Source organism: Ambystoma mexicanum, chromosome 4p, assembly GCF_040938575.1.
Source record: "Ambystoma mexicanum isolate Mex_15411 chromosome 4p, UKY_AmexF1_1, whole genome shotgun sequence".
NCBI lineage: Eukaryota > Metazoa > Chordata > Amphibia > Caudata > Ambystomatidae > Ambystoma > Ambystoma mexicanum.
This window is the reverse complement of record NC_090927.1, coordinates 904,735,044-904,751,873: the sequence shown is the minus strand read 5'-3', so window position 1 is coordinate 904,751,873 and position 16,830 is coordinate 904,735,044. Positions and strand designations below refer to the sequence as shown.

At 47.5% G+C, this 16,830-nt stretch overlaps 1 protein-coding gene across 3 annotated transcripts in view; it reads right to left on the bottom strand.

The window, feature by feature from the left end:
- The window catches only part of MDN1 (midasin AAA ATPase 1), a 2,688,524-nt gene that overhangs the window by 1,028,365 nt on the left and 1,643,329 nt on the right, over nt 1-16,830 (bottom strand). For all 3 annotated transcript variants that reach the window (XM_069606482.1, XM_069606484.1, XM_069606483.1), the window contains exon 56: nt 13,793-14,003. In XM_069606482.1, the coding sequence (XP_069462583.1) occupies nt 13,793-14,003 (211 nt within the window). The remainder of the gene's footprint in view (nt 1-13,792; nt 14,004-16,830) is intronic.

The following is a 16,830-nucleotide window of genomic DNA, read 5'->3' as shown; positions in this document are numbered from 1 at the left end:
GAGGGACTCACTAAGTGAGGGAAATAAGCCATAAATGAGAATTCTCCGCAACATACTCTTGCAATGGCCGCATCCGCAGCCTGCACAGTCGAACGAGGTATATGCACGGGTCTACAGCTGTTGCACCTTGCCCAGGATGGCCGCTATCCTCTCCTCTGATGGAGACGCCAGGCACGACACTGTTCAGTCGAGACCCCAGAAACAGTGCATATTGTGATGGCACCAAGCAAGACTTTGCATAGTTCACAGAAAGTAAGCATCCTCCAAGTCCAACGACGATAGGAAATCCTCTCCTTCTTCCAGCTGTCCCAAAATGTGCTGAAGGGTGACCATCCGGAACTTCTGTGATCTGATGTACTTGTTCAAGCGGCGGAGGTCCACGATGCTTCTCAAAGCGCCCGTCTTCTTCTCGATGAGAAAGTACCGAGAGTACACTCCGGAGCCTCTTCGTGACGAGCTCTGTCGCGCACTTCCTCAGCATGGCCCGCACATCCAGCAGAAGCTCGGGGATGTGGTTTTCTTGTTTGGCTGGCCACGGGTGGTATACGAGGACACTTGGGTTGGAATTCCAGAGTGTGTACATGGGCCAGAGCGTCCAGCACTAAACGATCGGTGGAGATGGTCTTCTACACGCCGACAAAGTTCGCCAGCCGGCCTCCCACCGGGGTGTGCGTGTAGGGGCCCGACATTCCAGCCGGTTCAGTCCTGCTTTGCCGTAGAGGAGCCGCCTTGGGGACCTTGGCGACGGCGGCGACCTCCGCTGGGCTTGCCGCAGCCCCTGTAGGCCTCCTGGGTTGAAAAACGGTATGGTTGACCGTAGGGTGACGCAAAGCCACCAAAGCTTTTGGAGGAACCCTGGGACTTTCCTCCGGAGGTTCGAAAGGACGGCCGTTGCTGCTGAAGCTTGCCCAAAGCGCGTGCCGTCTCAGTGTCCTCCTTGATGGCCTGAATGGACTTGTCCACCGTCTTGCCAAACAAGTTATCCCCGTCGAAGGGCATGTCAAATACCTTCGACTGCACCTCCTGGCGGAAGTTAGTGACCTTCAACCAACCCCGCCAACAAAGGCAAACGCTATTGCCCATCTGGCGGAACCCCATGTCGGCGATGTCCGTGGCCAATGAGATGGCATGGTCCGACGCCACCTCACCTTCCTGCAGTATCTCCAGCGCTTCCGCTCTCTTGTCGTCGGGCAGAAAGTCCAGTAGGGAAGCGATCTTGAACCATAGCTCCCTGTCGTAATGAGCCCCAATGGCGAGGGCGTTGGCAGCCTTGATGGTCGTCGCTGCCGACGAGTTGACTCGTCCCATGGCATCCAGCTTCTTTCCCTCGCTGTCGGGCTGAGCCCACAGACTTCTTCCTAGCTGCCGCCAAGACCACCGAATCTGGGGAAGGCTGCAATCTCAAGCACTTGGGTGCAGAATCCGGCACCCTGTACTTTTTCTCGTACTAGTCCCTCTTCACCGGGGCAGAGTTCTTCATGAGGGACAGTCCCTCGTCCCAAATGTCGTCCAACAGTGGGATAGACAGCACAGTCTTCATCTTAGCCTCCCGGCACTGGTACAGGAAGCCCTCCTTTTCCTCTCGAGTCAGTTGGAACAAGGCCTGCGATATCATGGCATGAAAAGAGCCAATCTCGTCAGTTGGCGAGGCTCTCGGTGGCGGGAAATCCACTCTGCCGTCTTCGTCCGTACCCGTCGTCACCGTCTCCGTCATGTCCCTCGGTGGGGGAGGGGGTATAATGTGACGGATGGTAAGGAGGTGGAGGGTGAGCTCTTATTGTGCAGGGGTTCTCCCGACAGCCCAGGTGCCGTGGGGTTTCCCGCCGGCAACAGGGACATCCTTGTCCGAATCGCAGAGAGTTTGTATGAAGGATGTCCACAGAGATGTCAGCTGAAGGCAGCGGTGGCTGCTGCGGTGATTCCAGTGGAAGGAACAGCGGCAGAGTTGTAGTGTCCTCCTGCTCCTCTTCGTCGGTGCCTCCGTCACTCTCCACATCTGCCTAGTTGGGGTCCTTCCCATAGATAGGACCTGGCCTCGACGAATCTTTGGTCCAAGATGGTCTTGAGAACAGAAAACTCCTGCTCGGTGGAGATGTCCGTGCCCTGTAGGACTACCGTGCCCCCCCCTCTTTTCGATCAGAGGAGACGGTTTCGGGGAGATGAAAAGGCATCGTCTTCACCGGTGTCTTCTCTACCGGCTGAAAAGAGGATTCCCTCATAGCCGGCAGGGAAACTCTCGCTCTGGGGCCCGTGTCCTGTGAATCCGCATCGTCGGCCTTCGCCAGGGACACCACCTCTGCTTCAATGGAGGTTTTCGCTGAGTGAATCTGGGCCTTAACGACCTTGGTCGTGCTTGGGGCCTTCACCGTGGGGGGAGGGTCAACGCCGCGATTCCCCTTGGCCTTCTCTGTCAGAGCAGACCAGGACTTCTCCATAAGTTTACCCGGGTGCACCGACTTCCTTTTCTTCGCCGAGCTGGACTGTTGGCTCATGGTTGAAGGTGTCAGAGATGCTGCGCCCGTCCTGGCCGCCGAGGAGCACGCACCAACGGCACTCCTGGTGCCCATGGTGCTTTGCCTTCTGTTGGACCGCCGTCGCCGGGGCGCCCTCAAAGTTCTTAGAAGATCGCTCAGATTTCTTCTTTCGGCTGGGTGACCAGGGCTCATCCGACTGGAGCCACTTGCTAAGCCGATCGCGACGGTCCTTCATGATGCAGGGCACCATATCCTTGCAGAACGCATAGGCCTCCCCCACATGCGTCTGGTGGGTATGCAGGCAGTAAAGGCACAGGGAGTGCCCATCGTCCAGGAAAATGTTCCGTAGTGCACATCCCGGTCAAATCCTGAACAGAGGTGTCGAGTCTCCTCTATCTTCAGCCATGTAAACGCGGCGTAGGCCTTCAAGAATCTTCTTGATTCCTCCAAGTGAGGGGCGTAGACATTTCCCAAAAACAGGTCCCCGTTAGTCATTAGATGGATCGATAGAGCTTGAGGCTCGATTGACCAAAAAAATAAGAGCAAACGCTTAGAAATAAATAAATAAATCACAAACGCAGTAAAAGCTCGAGAGCTATAGCACGAGGACTCCCAACACTTAAACGTGCAGTAAAAATCTGAAGATGGCTGCCAGAGGAGGGGTTTAGGCTGGGGGCAGTAGGACCCAGAGACCAGTGATCGGTTGTTAGGAGCAAGACAGTTCAGAAACAAAACAAACTGATTTATTCTTTACAGAGGATTCCCAGCCTGACGACAGGGAATATTCATGAGCATGTGAATCCATGCCAGACCCCATGCTGGAGAATGGGAAAAAATATCCAGAGAAAGAGTGCTGGTGAAATCGGTCTGCTCCTGTCGACGCAGAAAAGAGGACTGAGGAGTGGCGCTGGTTGGCGGAGTCAGGGGAGCGCATGCTCCCAGGGCCGCGCCCCTGCGTGGATCTAAATTTGAAGGGGGAAGACCATTTTTTCTGGTGAAAAAGGTTCTGTTTCCTGTCCCTAGCAAGGGACATCCATACAACATGGAGGAAAGGGGACAGGATGTAGGAGTATATCCCTTTACACTTCATTTTGAGTTTAGCATGTAAGGGGGTCAGGGTAGGATTTTGGATGCAGCACAGAGAACCTGTACTTTATGGCATTCTGACACTGACCTGCTTTAGTTTCGTTGAGGCTGGGAAACCCTTTGCAGCGATAGGGTGAGAAGTATTTCTCCAACCCTCGCTTTTCTTTAATAAAAGTCTATCAATCACCAGAATAACCTGTGTCCGACTCTTACTCACGATTCCTTACAGTGCCTAAAGACAATATACTTTTACAATTTGTGTGTTATTTCGAGTGTGCACATTTGCGTTTACAGCGTATGGCTACTAAACGTGGCTAGTGCCCTAAAATGGCCACGCCACAAGATCTTTGAGTGTTCTTTGGCCATATTGTGGTTAGGCCTTCCTGCCTTGTCATGGCAGGAAAGCCCATATAAGATCATGCACTTGCCCAGAAAAGCTGTTGCTTTCGCAGGCTAGCGATGCCTTTGTGTGTGTGGCTCAGGAAGGGGGGTCCATGGTGCCTTAAAATCTGGGTGTGGAACATGAGTGAAACCAACAGTGGCTGGCTGTTTGAATGGTGCAGAACCTTATCATTGGTGGGCTTGGACTTGCTTCCAGACAGGATTTTGTATGCAAAGAGGACACTTCAGCCATTTCTGGAGATAGGTGTTGGAGCCTGAATCCTGTGTAGAAGAACAAAGGACTACATCTCAGAAGACGACTCCTGAAGAGGCCCAACATGCCTTCCTGTGTCTGGCCCGGTGAAGCTCTATTGGACTACCTGAACTGCAAAGGCCCTGTGCTGTGCTCCAACCCCTGGACTAGCCAGTCTTGACGGGTTTGAGGATCTAGCATTCCAGAGCCTTTGGGAGAGTACCTGGACCACCAAGTGAACTAATCAGCTCACCAGTGGGCTACCTTAACAATCAGTGTTTCGAATTTGAGGCAGGAACATTGGTGGTCTCCAGCTTGTAATCTGTTTAGAAGAGACACCAACTAACATCTGTGGATAGGCCCAGCATCCATTCCTATGTTTGGCCGGGTGATTTTGCTGTAATGTATTTTGAGTGAAGTTTCCTTGAAGCCACACAACAATAAAAAAAAGTTCCCATTTAAGCAATGGCTGTATTAGCGATGGGTACTGGTTCTGTTCCTGCTCCGTTCCTATGCTAAGTACAAGACCCAGTAGTAAATGTAGGACTGTGGTTCGAGCACACAGTACCTTTCATACTGCAACTTAGTCACTTTTTGGGTCTTTGCATTCTGAGAGGGAAAGAGTTACTTACCTGTAACTCCCGTTCTCCAGCATGGGACTGGCATGGATTCACATGATCATGAAAATTCCCAGTCGTCTGGATGGGAATCCTCTTAAAAAGGAAAGCAGTTTCACTTTAGCCTGAAAACTAAATTTTCCTCTAAAACAATCACGGTCCTTTGGGTCATACTGCCCCCATCCAATGACAGTTGTTTCCGTAAATTCCACACCTGGTGGCCATCTTCAGATTTGGTATAGCACGTAAAGTGGCAGTATGAACCAAGAAGAGCCACAGACGGGGAAGGCTGGAGGGTTTGCATGTGAATCCATGCCAGACCCATGCTGGAGAACAATAGTTACAGGTAAGTAACTTGTTCCTTCTCCATCGTGGGGTCAGGCATGGATTCACATTCTCCTGAATAGGATTACATAGCAGTACATATACACAAATACTGGATGTGGTAAGGCTCATTAGAACCAATACACTTTCCCCTGGAACAGGCTTGCATCAAACAAACAAGTTGCTCATCACCGCTTGGCTCACCCAGGACTCCTCCCTGGAATCCCTGTCAACACAGTAGAATCTCGTGCAGGTGTGGTTAGACCGCCATGTAGCATCGCTGCAGAGGTCCAGCATGGTAACACCAGAGAGAAACGCAGTAATTGCTGCAATGGCTCTAATGGAATGGGCTCTCGGCAGGCCTGGAAGAGGTCTGTTGGCCAGACGATGACCGTGCAAGATGCAGCCAGGAAGCCACCAGGATATGAAAGCCTTAGATCGGGCCTTCCCACGATTCACAGGTCCAAAATTCACAAAGAGTTGAGATGTACACCGAAAATCTTTGTGCGTGCTACATAAAACTTCAAGGCACAAGCAACATCCAGCGAATGCAACGTCCTTTCCGCCAGCGTTGGGAAGAAGACTAGTAGAACCAAAGACTTGTTGAGGTGGAATTCTGAAGGGACCTTTGGTATAAAGGTGGGGTAGGTCCACAGCACCACTTGTGTAGCATGGAAGGACAAGTACTGCTGACTGCAAGAGAGGGTCTGGATCTGTAGGCGTGGCCGAGGGGTGAGCAGGAAAGCTGGCAGCACCTTCTTGGGCTAGATGGTAAATCCAGAACGCTCCGCTGAGATCCCTCAATGGACACATGCCCACAGCTCCCTTTGTGGTCCGAGTATTAGTCCTGGGGTAAATTGTACCTGTCAAAAATTGTGTAAATCTGCACAGACTCGCTTGGCATCGTCAGGGACATCCTCATATGCCTAGGGAGGAATTCCGTGGAGGTTGCTAGCTCCTTGGTCCTACCCGACTCCTTCGTGAAAGAAGCGATAGTGGGTGCTTCAGCAGACACGCCAGCGATGGTCACCAGTGCAGCCGCCACCAACGCCGTAGGACATGCAGGAAAAGACACTTGCAGTGTCGCCATCATCTTGGTGGCGAAGACCATGGCAGTAGCAAGGCCCCCTTTTGATGACATAGTGATGATCGACGACGGAGTGGATGTCATCGGTGGGACACTGGTCATCGACAGGGTCGTGGCAGTCGATGGAATGGATGTTCTGGTAGACAAAGTAGCCATTCATGATGCTGTGCACCTGGTCGACAAAGGTCTTGTTGACCGAGGACGACAGGAACCGCCTGAGGACTTATCCTTCGAAGCCTTGTCTGAGGACAGCAATCAAAGCTTTGAAAGGGTCAGGGACTTCCACTTGGAAGGAGCACCCCTAACTGATAGGCTCTCCGTTGACTTAAACAGAGACAGGGAACGTATCCTTCCCAAACTGGGCCCTGCAGCCGCAGTGACACTAGCGGTATACGTAGCATAGTGCTAAGCAAACAATATCAACCTATTCTCAGAGAGAGAACACTCATGGGACCGGCTGGTCCAGAGTGCAGGATGACTGCACCCGGAAACCACATAGGTGTTAAGGAGAATTGTCATTTCTGTGCTAATTCCCTTCAACTTTAGAGACACCCCCAACCCCCGGGTCTTTTGCTGGATTTAGGACTTTAATTTTAACCCCGGAGCGAGGGAGGCCTTTTTCTCACGTGTTTGATCGGATATGGATTATGCGTTTCCACTGTTTTTGGAGTCTGACAAACTCCATAGGCATCTGCTTTTTGTATGGTGTCACACAGCACCTTCAGTGCAGTGTTACTGAAAAATCCTTTAGATTTCTTTTAAGGTTTGAATACCTTTTCTTGTGTGAACTCCCGTTCCCAAGAATAATAAAGTGAAAGGGAATTTAATTAACCTTTCTCTTTGTAGGTCCAGCACACCCCATCAAATGTCGAGTGCTGGGGGGTTACCCAGTAGACCCTTATCCTACACTCTCATGTAACATTTTTATGTTACCCTCACTACTTTAAATGGCTGGTGGCAGTGGTTTAATGTTTCCTACCATTGTGTTTTCTACCGCAGTCTGAGCCCCAAATGCAGTATAACACCCATGGGTGACTATTTTGTCAAAATGGCCCCAAGACTTCTTTGTTTGTCGTTTTCAGTTTTAGAGGTCTTTTTTGGGTTTTACTGTGTGCGTCCAAACAGAATTGAGCCCTTTGTTTGTGTTGCCTTTGGCAGGCTTCAGCTTTGAAGCCCGCCTCTGGCTCCAGTGTGTCTGAAGGACAGGATGTGAGGGAGGGTCCCGAAACTCCACTTTCCTTTGTTTCTAGGAATACCTGAATGCAACCAGTCCGGATTGGCTGGCAGTCATTTCAGGACAGCCACCCTGCTGTGTGATTGACAGCCTAGGCTGTGCATGAATGGGGGAAACCTGCTTAAAAGGCGAGGGTTTTGGGACTGGAGGCAGAGTCGACCACTGGGAGAAACACCGGACGAAGAAACCATGAACAAAGCTTGCTGCATCCTCCTGGACCTTTGAATTCCCCAGTAAAGCCCTGTTGCTGTGCTGAAACTCCTTTTTCAATTCAAAAGAGAAGCTCCAGAAGGGACAACTTCTTCCCTTGGGTAAGTCGGACCAACTAATCCCATAACTAACTCCACTGGACCATCTTCCCCGACTGGCTGTACTTCTTCGCAGCTGCAAGAACCGAGTGCCAGCGGTCGAGTAATCTGTAGTCGAGTGCAACATCAGAAATCTGGCTAGAAGCTCCAGGACGACCAGATCTCGAGTCCCTCACCAGAGTGCAGAGCCCAAGGAGTGAAAGAAGCCCAACCTGTATCCAAGATTTGCGTCAGTGCCATTTGCAAAGCGCTGAACCAGTGAAGTGCTTCTGAACCGATAAGAGCCTGTAGCTGCCAATGACCTCCCAAGTACTGCTGCAGGAGCCTTCCAGACGTCCTCGCTCTTGCCCACACGACTGAAGCTCAGGAACAAGGGTCTGAACCGCTGTAGCAACACAGAACCCAGCTGGACCACTCTTCTTCAAACCAGAGGTACGGTTTAGACTTGGAGTACTTACTTCATTGTCTTTTTCGCTGTGCTTTTCTCAGTTGGGAATCTGCATTAGCGTACCTTTAGAGTTGATCTCAACTCTGTTCTCAAAGGCTTAACTGCTTGTGACACTACAAGTGATTTTTCTACAAACTCTATAACTTCATACAAGACTGTTTCTGATCTAAGAAGTGCCTCCGTCCCATAGACTGTCTTCCAATGACTTTGGCTGTCCTGGCTCCCTGAAGACTCTTCTTGTCCAATTACTTTGATATTGTTTGTCCCTCAGAGGTGGTAACTTGCTTGTAGACAGTTACTGCTGGGAAAGGCTTGTCTAAATTTCATTGGAAAATGTAGTTGTCCTCACATTTACCTTTTCCTTCCTTAAACTTTTCCTTTCTGCAACCACAGAATCTGCAAAATGCCATTACTGTCCGTGTGAATTAAGTCATTTCAGGGTGTAGGATGTGTGTAAGAAGCATATCCAAAGAGTATCCACTAACTTGTTTTGATTCTGAAAAGTGACTTTAAAGTATATTTACAGTGTTACATGAATTGCCCTTTTAAAGAACGCGCATTTAAAAATGTATGTTAAATAAGTAAATAACTATTTATAACTGAAACCTTGAGTGTAAGTTACTTGTCTACTTTTATTTACAGATTTCATTTGTAGAGCTCACATTTATCCTTCTTGAGATAGACCTGGCTGCTCAGTCACACTGCCAACTTGTCTAGTACAGACTTATACCAAACGGTGGGTTACCCAATACCAAGCAGGTAAGTGCTGTGTAGTCTCACACAGTGCGACTACATCAATTCTTACCTAATAAGAGGCCTTCCTCAGCTTGAGCCACGACGCCAACCTGCAGTAGCAGTCCTTTTTTCTTCTTTCTCGAAAAACCACAGCAAATCTTATATCCTTCCTCATCGTGGTCCAGCTGCTGGTAATATAAACACTTGAGGTGCCGATCCGCGGCAGACATCGCGTAGTCCACATTTTGTGCATATCTTGGAGACTGCTCTCCTCTTTGATCATCGGAGAAGCCGCGCGCGAAGTAGGCCCAAGCCTGGGCCTTCGAAACTTGAACTTGCGGTGAAGCAGATATTCGCCGACAATGGATCCCTGATGTCAGTAGTCAATCAACGATCGACAGAGGAACATTCGGAGAAAAAACTAATCAATTGTTCCTAAAAACTCAAAATAGTAGAAAATAGTCCGAAAAACTCAAAGCGCAAGATGAGGACTCCCACACAGAGAAATGTGCAGCAACAATCTGAAGATTTCCACTAGGGCTGTAGTTTAGGGAGAAGACAGTAATTGGATGGGGGTAGTATAACCCAAAAGACAGTGAGTGATTTGGAGGAGAAATGCAGTTTTCAGGCTTAAGCAAACTGCGTTTCTTTTTTTACTGAGGATTCCCATCCGGACGATGGGGAATATTCACAAGCATGTGAATCCATGCCAGACCCCATGCCGTAGAAGTCAAAATTAGCGGCTCTTGGATTACAGTAGTCAAGGCGTGGGTCTGGTGTCTAAGAAAATTAACTGAACAATTAGAGTTTCTTTGTAATCGCAGGTAGTGAAGCTCTTTTGAACAGTACTACTGGACCAGGGTACAGCTGCTCAGTTTGCTGAAGGCAACTCTGCTACATGTGTTGCAGACTGTCAGGGGTATGCAACAAGGACACAATAAAATGATTTAAATGCCAGGTGTAATCCTACTACAAGGTAGCTTGAAATGTATTTTGGTCAGGTCTAAGGTTGAGCGACATCTCACGCCACGTAGACAATCAGCATACTGACATGTACATAGTGAACTGCATAGCAATATATTTATTCAGTGAAGTTATGGTAGCAGTAATGAATAGAATCCCGAATTCAGTTTCAATGTCTGGGCTGTGCGCCAGACTTGCTTTGGAACACCCAGCCATATTACTACTGTGGGATGTGTTCAAATTGCCCCATTTGCTTTGGTTAAAGAAAACGGAATGTTCCAGTTAACAATGTAAACTACGATACACTACAATGCTTCCCGGCAAGGCCGGATATGAGGGAGAATGATGAACCGGGAGAATGTAGGCTAAAGGTTTAGGCAACTTGCAACTGACCTTAATTCAGAGATAAATCGGCAAGTCAATACTAACTGGGGTGTGGGGAGTTAGCATCTTGCCAAGGAAGGGAGACTGCTTAAGTAAAACAACGCTTCGATACTATAAAAAGACTAAGGGAGGGGCAGAAGGAGACTGATGAGGCAGACAAGGCTAGAAGATCTAGAGAGAAAACTAGTACAACTGATTCCTGTTGAGCAGAATCCTGTGAGGTGCCCTTAGGGACCACTACACACAATTAATACTACAAGTGGTAATACAAGTTCACCTTTGGTACAAGACTGTACTATACTGTTAAAGTGGTTGCAGTAGCAGAGCAGCAAGACTTATCTCAAGAGCAAATGAGCAGTAGTAGAGATTACACAAAGGACCACAATTACTGTGACTCAAGCAAACAGTGACTTAAGGTTTTTGGTTGAAAAGTACAAGTACATTTATTTCTAGACCATCTGTTTGCAAAACACTTCACTTCTATTAAATTAAAACCACACGTAAAATACACTACAAAAAACCAATTCACTTTGTGCAGCACAATTCAAGGTAAGTACCTTTGGTTTTGACAGACCGGTGTTGTGAAACAAAGACGTTACCGGAGATACAGATGCGATCACTTTTTGACAGTAATGACATTTTGGTCTTAGTAAAGATACGCGTACCCATGGAAAGAAATGTCACCGGAGTTAAAACACACTTAGCACATGAATCAACATAAGAGAGTTGGGGATACAAATCATAGGCAATACTTTTGTCAAGGCAGATAGAATCAGTGGACACGCTCCTACAAGTGAATAAAAGTCAATAGGCCTGCGCCAGTGTCAAGTGGAACAGGGTTCCTGTTGTCGAGGATCACACTGTTAGTACAGTTGACGATTCGAGATTGCCAGGAGTACTTGGATATTGTCACAAGAGGAAGCGAAAGTTATAAGAGGGAAGGAAGATAAGGACAAGCCTTTGGTGAGGAGAAAAGGGATTCACCCTAGTTCCTCGAGGTCGGAAACAGTACCTTATTCAAGTGAAGAAGAGCTGGTGCCACGGCAGTTGTTCCTGGTAGTTCCTGCAGACTCACGGCTCCTATGCCTTCAGTCGTGGGGACAAGAAGGAAAACGTCTGGAGCGATCTGCACTACCCAGGGATGAGGCCAGCAGCAGCAAAAGCAACGGTGAATAAAAGGTGCGCTCCTTTAAAACAGGAGAGGCTCTTCAGATGGCTATCCGGACCACTACAGCTGTGTGCAGCGATTTCGACCAGGAAGCGGATCCCCTGTCTGTGGAAGATGAGCTGGTTAATCCCACCAAGCTCAAGGGAAGACGACTTCGGACTGGATCTTCTCTTGTCGTCGTAGGGTAGATAGCTTAGGACTGCAGCAGGGCTCCACCGGAACTCGATAGTTGCAGCAGCCATCTTCTTCTCTGCTTCTCTTCGGTTCCTTGCATTTCCAGTGGTGACTGACTTCCAGCCCAAGAGTCCTGCCTTTTATGCGAAAATCCCCCATTCACACAGCCTGGCTGTCAATCACCCTGCAAGGAGTTGTCCGGCCCGGACAACCACCTTAGCCAATCATGACAAAGTGCAACTTAGGTTTCCAAGGATACCCTGTGCAGGGGGTGACTACACCCCTCCCTCACATTCAGCCCACCTAGACACCCAGGCGCCAAGAGGAGGGCTTCCTGAGGGAAGCCTGCCAAAAGACGGTGAACAAAGAAGGCAAACCTGGTTTGCCACGCAAAGTAAAACACAAGAAGGACTTTAACAAAAAGAAATGGCGCATAAACCCGACCAGAGCCAAAAGAAAGAGTATTTGGTCAAGCGGGTTTATGTTCGAGGCTACTAGGATAGCCTGGAACAGTACCACGTTTATATAATATAATTGCGGTAGAAAAGTTAGGGTAGATACCACTGCCACCAGCCAAGTCTAAATGTTAAAAGAGCAAAACAAAGCTCAGAGAGGCGCAGACAAAAAGGGATAGGAGTTAAACCTTTCCAGTACTCCATGTAAAATGGGGTGTACTGGGTCTGTAGTTTTAAATGACTACATAAAGAAAATGACAACTTTAGCTGTTTTCTGGGGGACAGTAGGCAGCCCCGGAAAATGGAGTCAGGGGGAAGTCTCAAAGACAACCCTGTGTTACTGCACGGAAGGTGCAGTGTAACACACATGAAAAGTGGGGTTCATGGAGTAGTGCCCTCCAGAGCCCACAATTACACAAACAGTGAAAATACCCATGGCAAAACACATGTAAGAGGGGGGGGGGGGAAGGCTCACATTCTTACTAAGTGGAAAAAATAAACTCCAGAAATCCAGCAAAGCTGCTGGGGGACTCACTAGGTGAGGGAAATTAGCCATAGAATGAGAATTCTCCCTAACAATTCCTATGAAGAGGGGAGGGGGGGGAAGTCCCTCATTTATTCTGCCTACATTTTGAATCCCCTGAAATTGCATTTTTTGGCTTCAGAGTCTCAAAAATGCTTTTCTCTTTGCTTCTGAGGAGAACTACTATTTTTTGACTGAGCTGTATCCCTAGCCATGGCAATCAGCTCACCAACTATGGACATATCTTATTCGTGATTGGCTTTTGTGTGCACCATGTTCAATTTCAATGGACACCAACACTTTTTTGAAGCATTTTTACCAAGTATGGCAGTTATTGCTGAAAATACCATGTTGATTTTGATAGGTGGATTTTTCAACTGGTTTTGATATTTTTGGATTGTGCAGAGGATAAGCCTCCAGGCATCCAGCTCTCATCTTCGTACCCTGTGAGGACAGTAGTGAGTATGAGGACTTTGCTCATTCTTTATATCACATTGGGAAAGATGTGAGGTATTGGAAGAGCAGTTCATTTCATGAGGTTGCCTAATAAGATGCAATGAGGTAGACAGTTACTTTTAAAGTGGAGATTATGCGCCTGAGATGGTTGGTTGGTCTTGAGTAGACCGAGGCAGTAACAATGAAAGCTTCCTATTCATGTATAACCTTTTGAATATTGAAGTCAGAAATGTTAGCGCACATATGAAGTGTGGGGCATCTATATGAATTACAGTTTATTGGCATTTTGTATATAGTGCAGGTTTTAATATGCAAAGGGTTATTGGAAGGTTTGAGCAGTGGACCATCAATAAAATATATGTGATATTAGTAAATCTGTTCTGTGTGGATAAGAAAGGGTAGCCGCCCAATGCAGGGGAGAGGTTCCTACTCCCTCTTCTGATGCAGTGACAGGTATACACTTTTCTCTACCTCTATTCTTAACACAGCCCCTAAGGGGGTGAGGTGTCTAGGATACTCCCGCTTAGGATGGAGAAAAGGCTCTGTGCAGCAGAGGTGATAAGAATCACATCAAGCTTACACAAGTCTAGATTTGCTTAAAAATGGCACTGGTTTTCTGCAAAAGAAGCAAATGTTAATGCATGTGTGAAATAAAAGGCAATTACTGTTCAACAAAGCACATAAATGCAGAAATCCACTTATTTTTCCTCATGATTATTTACCTGTGTTAATGTCTTTCAAATAATTTGCTTTGAGTAGGAGGCCCCATGCACGCAGCAAGTTTTCCTTCGAACTCCATCCTGAGGCCGCTGCCTGAAGTCGGTAGATATCTTGTTGCCACCCATGTTCCCCCTTGACCGGCCTCAACTCAAAGACTCTGAGCGCTTTGCCCAGAGTCTTCAATTGCTCTACAACTTGCACAACCGATTCTTCCTATAGGGCAAAACATACAATTGAAAACGGTCAAACACCACACACCAGGCAGAGAACAGGCAGGGGAAACAAAATCTGCTTTCAAAAACACATTTTGGAACTCTTACATGAAAACAAAAGTCTGATTTCCTACCCCAAATGTAGTCTACATGCAAGAATCTTTACTAGGTGTTAGGAACATTTCCCTCCATAGACATCTTTGGAACCACCGAACATTTTGCTGTTTGTAAACTGGCCCGACTTTGAAGGTACATAAGGCAGTGGAGGAACTTTGCTGAAAATGTGGGGGGGGGGGGGGGGGGGTCGGGGGCATGGCATCTGAAGAAAAAGTGCCCCAGCCAAATGAATGGGGACAAAATGGTGTGCCATGAAAGTTGGGGGGAGGACAAACTAACCCGCCCACCCGCTCCTAAAATTACGCCCATGACATAAGGCCTATTTGCTTTACTTACCAGACTTAGCTCATCTATTTTTAGGGGACTGATCAGTCCATAGGGCCATCGGTGCTGGGGGACCAAACCATCCATTACAAGACACCTTGTTCTGAAGCTGGAAACATCAGTTTACATTGAGGTGTGGGAGGGGTACTTTGTGTCCCATTATCTTTTCCTTCAATTAACATTTCTGTTGCTTGCATGTTCTGTTCAAGATGGGTTGGTGGCAGTAGATCTATTTCGGGAAACTGAGTACGAGGAGAGATGGGGGTCATTCAGGGATTTATTTGGATGAGGTGTAGGCTTTGGTTTATTTTGTGGATATTGAGGTCGGGGATTGGTAGGGGTGTATGTTTTGTCCTTTTTTTGTGTTTTGTGTTGTCACGTCTTGCCATGAGATAGGAGGGTGGGGATGTTTTCGGATTTCGTTTTGAATAGCTGTTACTTTAGTAGTAATTTGCATTTTGTTGCTCTGATGTATATGGAGTAATCTTTTGCTTGGTTCCATTCTGTTGTTACTCAGTTGTATTATGTTTAGTATAATTATTAAATAAAGTTGATTAAAAAAAAAGAAAAAAGATCTATTTCTACCACGATACCATTTAGAGCACGATATGTTCAAATGGCAATGACATGTTTTTCGATGATTCTTTGGCCATCTTCTCCTTTAGCCTTCTCCCTACATGACCAAGTCCACGAATTCCATATAAGGAAAGCCCTTTCCTGGGCAAATCACCATTATGTGTTTGTGGACGGATGTGGGGGCTGGGACTGCCAGATGTGACTGCTAGAGGATGTCCATGACTGCACAGCCCCTGTCAGTTTTATCCTTATCACTGGTGTGCTGCAGTGTGGCCTCAGCTCTAATTTAGGATAAAACAAAAACGTATACAGCCATTCTTCCATTCTTCATTGGAGCCAAGACCTGTTAGAAGAGAATCCTGTTGAAGACCAGTGGATTGTTGTTGCAGCCAACTAGCATTGCCTCCTGCAAAGTTCTGGTAAAATCTGCTCCTTTGTTCTTAAGACCTTCATTGCTTTAACTTCTGGGCCAGTAGACCACTATTCCTGACTCCTGCTTGAGGATGTTGCCCTAGGAATCCCGCAGGGGTTTTCTAGGGCCACTTTGTTGACTGAGCAACTCCTGTCTTGGGCCTCGTCACTGCACCGGTCGTCATCACAATGCAGTCTTGGGACTATGCACACACTCAGCTTGGGAGACAAGAGGCCTCCCCCTGAAGTTGCAGCTCTACATAATGAAGAGCCTTGCAGGGCCAGCTCCTTTGTCTCCGCCACAAGGGTCAACTTCTGCTGCCTGATTATGGTGGTCATCGCTGCAGCCTGCCTTCTTTTGCTGGGGGTCCACAGAGGCCACCAGAATTATGTAAGTCTTCCTCGCGTTGTGCTATGGAGGACCAGTTACAGGACTACTCTTGAATAGCTAGACCCAATCTAAATGCCAAAAATGACCTCTGCACCAGCAACCCCTAGAACGCCCTCCAATGGAACCAATACTCGAAATAAGTGAGCCTGCAAGGTTCAGAAAACCCATGGTTGGTTTCTCAAGCAATTTGAATGGCGAGCGAGTTTACAAACCGGTTTCCATCTCTCTCCTGCCACAGATTTGAATGGGGAGCAAAACCCTAATCCTACCTCTCCCTGGATTGCTCGTGATCACTGGATTTCCAACCAAGGATGCGCAACCTAAAAGGCTTCATCTAGTGTGGTGGGATTGGAAAAAAACCCTAAAGAACTTTGCTTACCTATGTCCTTGCATTCCTGGAACACTTGAATCATCTGCTGGAATAGCCAAAATGTGCTCTGCTACTTTAAAAGAAGACTTGCTCCCTCTAATGTGTCAAATTTGCACTTGTGGCTCTTCGGGCACTAAACTTCAGCATTTAAAGTCCTTCCCTGCAAATGAAGATGAGGCATAGTGCCCGAAGAGCCACAAGTCCCCACACTCTTTTGCAGGCAAGGTCTTTAAATGATGAGGCCTTAACATGAAAAGGCAGAATAATAGCATTGTAACTGCTCTCTTGATACTTATTGGTTTCTAACTGGTTCTACAATAATTTTCTTCACTGACTTTATTGCGTACAGATTAATTGCGTTTCCTTTCTGAACTATATTCAACTTCCTAAACGTGAAGTGATGATGATTGTTAGAAATATTTTCCTTTTGCTGGTTTCCCTCCCTAGTCACCTATGAAAGCAGACTCCCCAACATTTTGCTAATGTTTTTCTACCTGTCCGGAGTTTTGAAGGCAAGTGAAGTCTTTTTTACATCAATTGCAGTGTTCATCTCTTTTAGGTGCACTGATCAGTCCCTCTGGCTATCAGTGCAGGAGGATTCTGTGAAAGTCTTATTTACACTGCAGTCTCTTCACCTTA